The sequence below is a fragment of the Polistes canadensis genome, unplaced genomic scaffold (genome assembly GCF_001313835.1).
Source record: "Polistes canadensis isolate GaletaPanama2010 unplaced genomic scaffold, ASM131383v1 scaffold_143, whole genome shotgun sequence".
Taxonomy (NCBI): domain Eukaryota; kingdom Metazoa; phylum Arthropoda; class Insecta; order Hymenoptera; family Vespidae; genus Polistes; species Polistes canadensis.
The window spans coordinates 83480-84705 of NW_014569690.1; the positions used below are offsets into that span (position 1 = coordinate 83480).

At 29.0% G+C, this 1226-nt stretch overlaps 1 protein-coding gene across 1 annotated transcript in view; it reads left to right on the forward strand.

Annotated features, from left to right (window-relative positions):
- The window catches only part of LOC106788538 (putative uncharacterized protein DDB_G0282129), an 87821-nt gene that overhangs the window by 46984 nt on the left and 39611 nt on the right, over positions 1–1226 (forward strand). The window contains exon 4 of the mRNA XM_014751882.1: positions 517–702. Coding sequence (XP_014607368.1) covers positions 517–702 — 186 coding nt within the window. The remainder of the gene's footprint in view (positions 1–516; positions 703–1226) is intronic.

Here is a 1226-nt window from a genome sequence, read left to right on the forward strand (position 1 = left end):
TAAAATATAAAGTAAATAAATTATATATATATATATATATATATAAAAAAAACTGATGTGTGTACTTATGTACGCATGTAAGAAGTTATACTTCTTTAACGTACCAAAACGAACATAACCTCAATAACCACAAAAATAACTTTAATTATCTCGCGTATCAATATAATACTCTACATTTGTCTGATAAAATAAAATGAAGATATTAAATACAATTGATAAAGGTTTTAATTAATATATACAATCTAAATTATTCATTTACAAATTACTTCATGCTTGTAAATTTGAAATCGCATTGCCCGCGCATGCGCATCGTAAATATCGACAACTTCGTGGTGTTGATTTTTCATTCGCATCTAAATTCACTTTCCAATACGCGCCAAAAGAAGTATAACCTCAAAAACAAAAAAGAAAAGAACCAGAAACTAATTTGTCGCCAATTTTAATATAATATTAAATAAAATTTCTCAAAATCTGATTATTAATTATATTGAATTTTGTTCATTTTATTGTTTATAGCGAAGGCAGAGAAAAGGTACGCGTGTCGTTGCTTGGTCCACAACCTTCACCTGCTACACCTGGTGTCCTATTATTGGATCCAATTCTACCATCCATTGGACACCCCATCGAAATGGCTGCGAGTCCTGCTGAACTTTTAACGACGCATTCTGAACACACCACTCCTGCTTATCACACGCAAATCAGGTATTTCTTATAATTATTTATTTATTTATTTATTTATTTATTTCTAAATTGTTCAACAAATATGTCTGTATGTGTATTCCACTAACCAACATGTTTAACATATTTTAATGAACGAACTAACCCACTTGTTAGCGTTGTCTTCCTTTCAAAATGAAAACAACGAACGTAAGTCAAGTCAAAAGAAGAAGAAGAAGAAGAAGAACGTCATTGTTCCACTTGTGGATTAGATTTGCTCGATGAGTAATAATAAGTGACGTAATAAAAGTAAAAAATAGGGTCACCGTGTATATAAAACAATTGATCAGATTAAAACGTTAACCCCAATCCCTTCTTACAACTAAATAATTCAATCATTTGTCAAATAATTAAGAATCATCTTAAAACGATAAATCTTTAATTAACCTAATCACATCCCCCTTCAATAATGATCGGTCTTTTAAAATTTATATATTTTTTTCTACTACGATTAAATATAAAATTAAATAAAAATTCGATAACTCGGTATCCAGTTCTAAAATATAAAA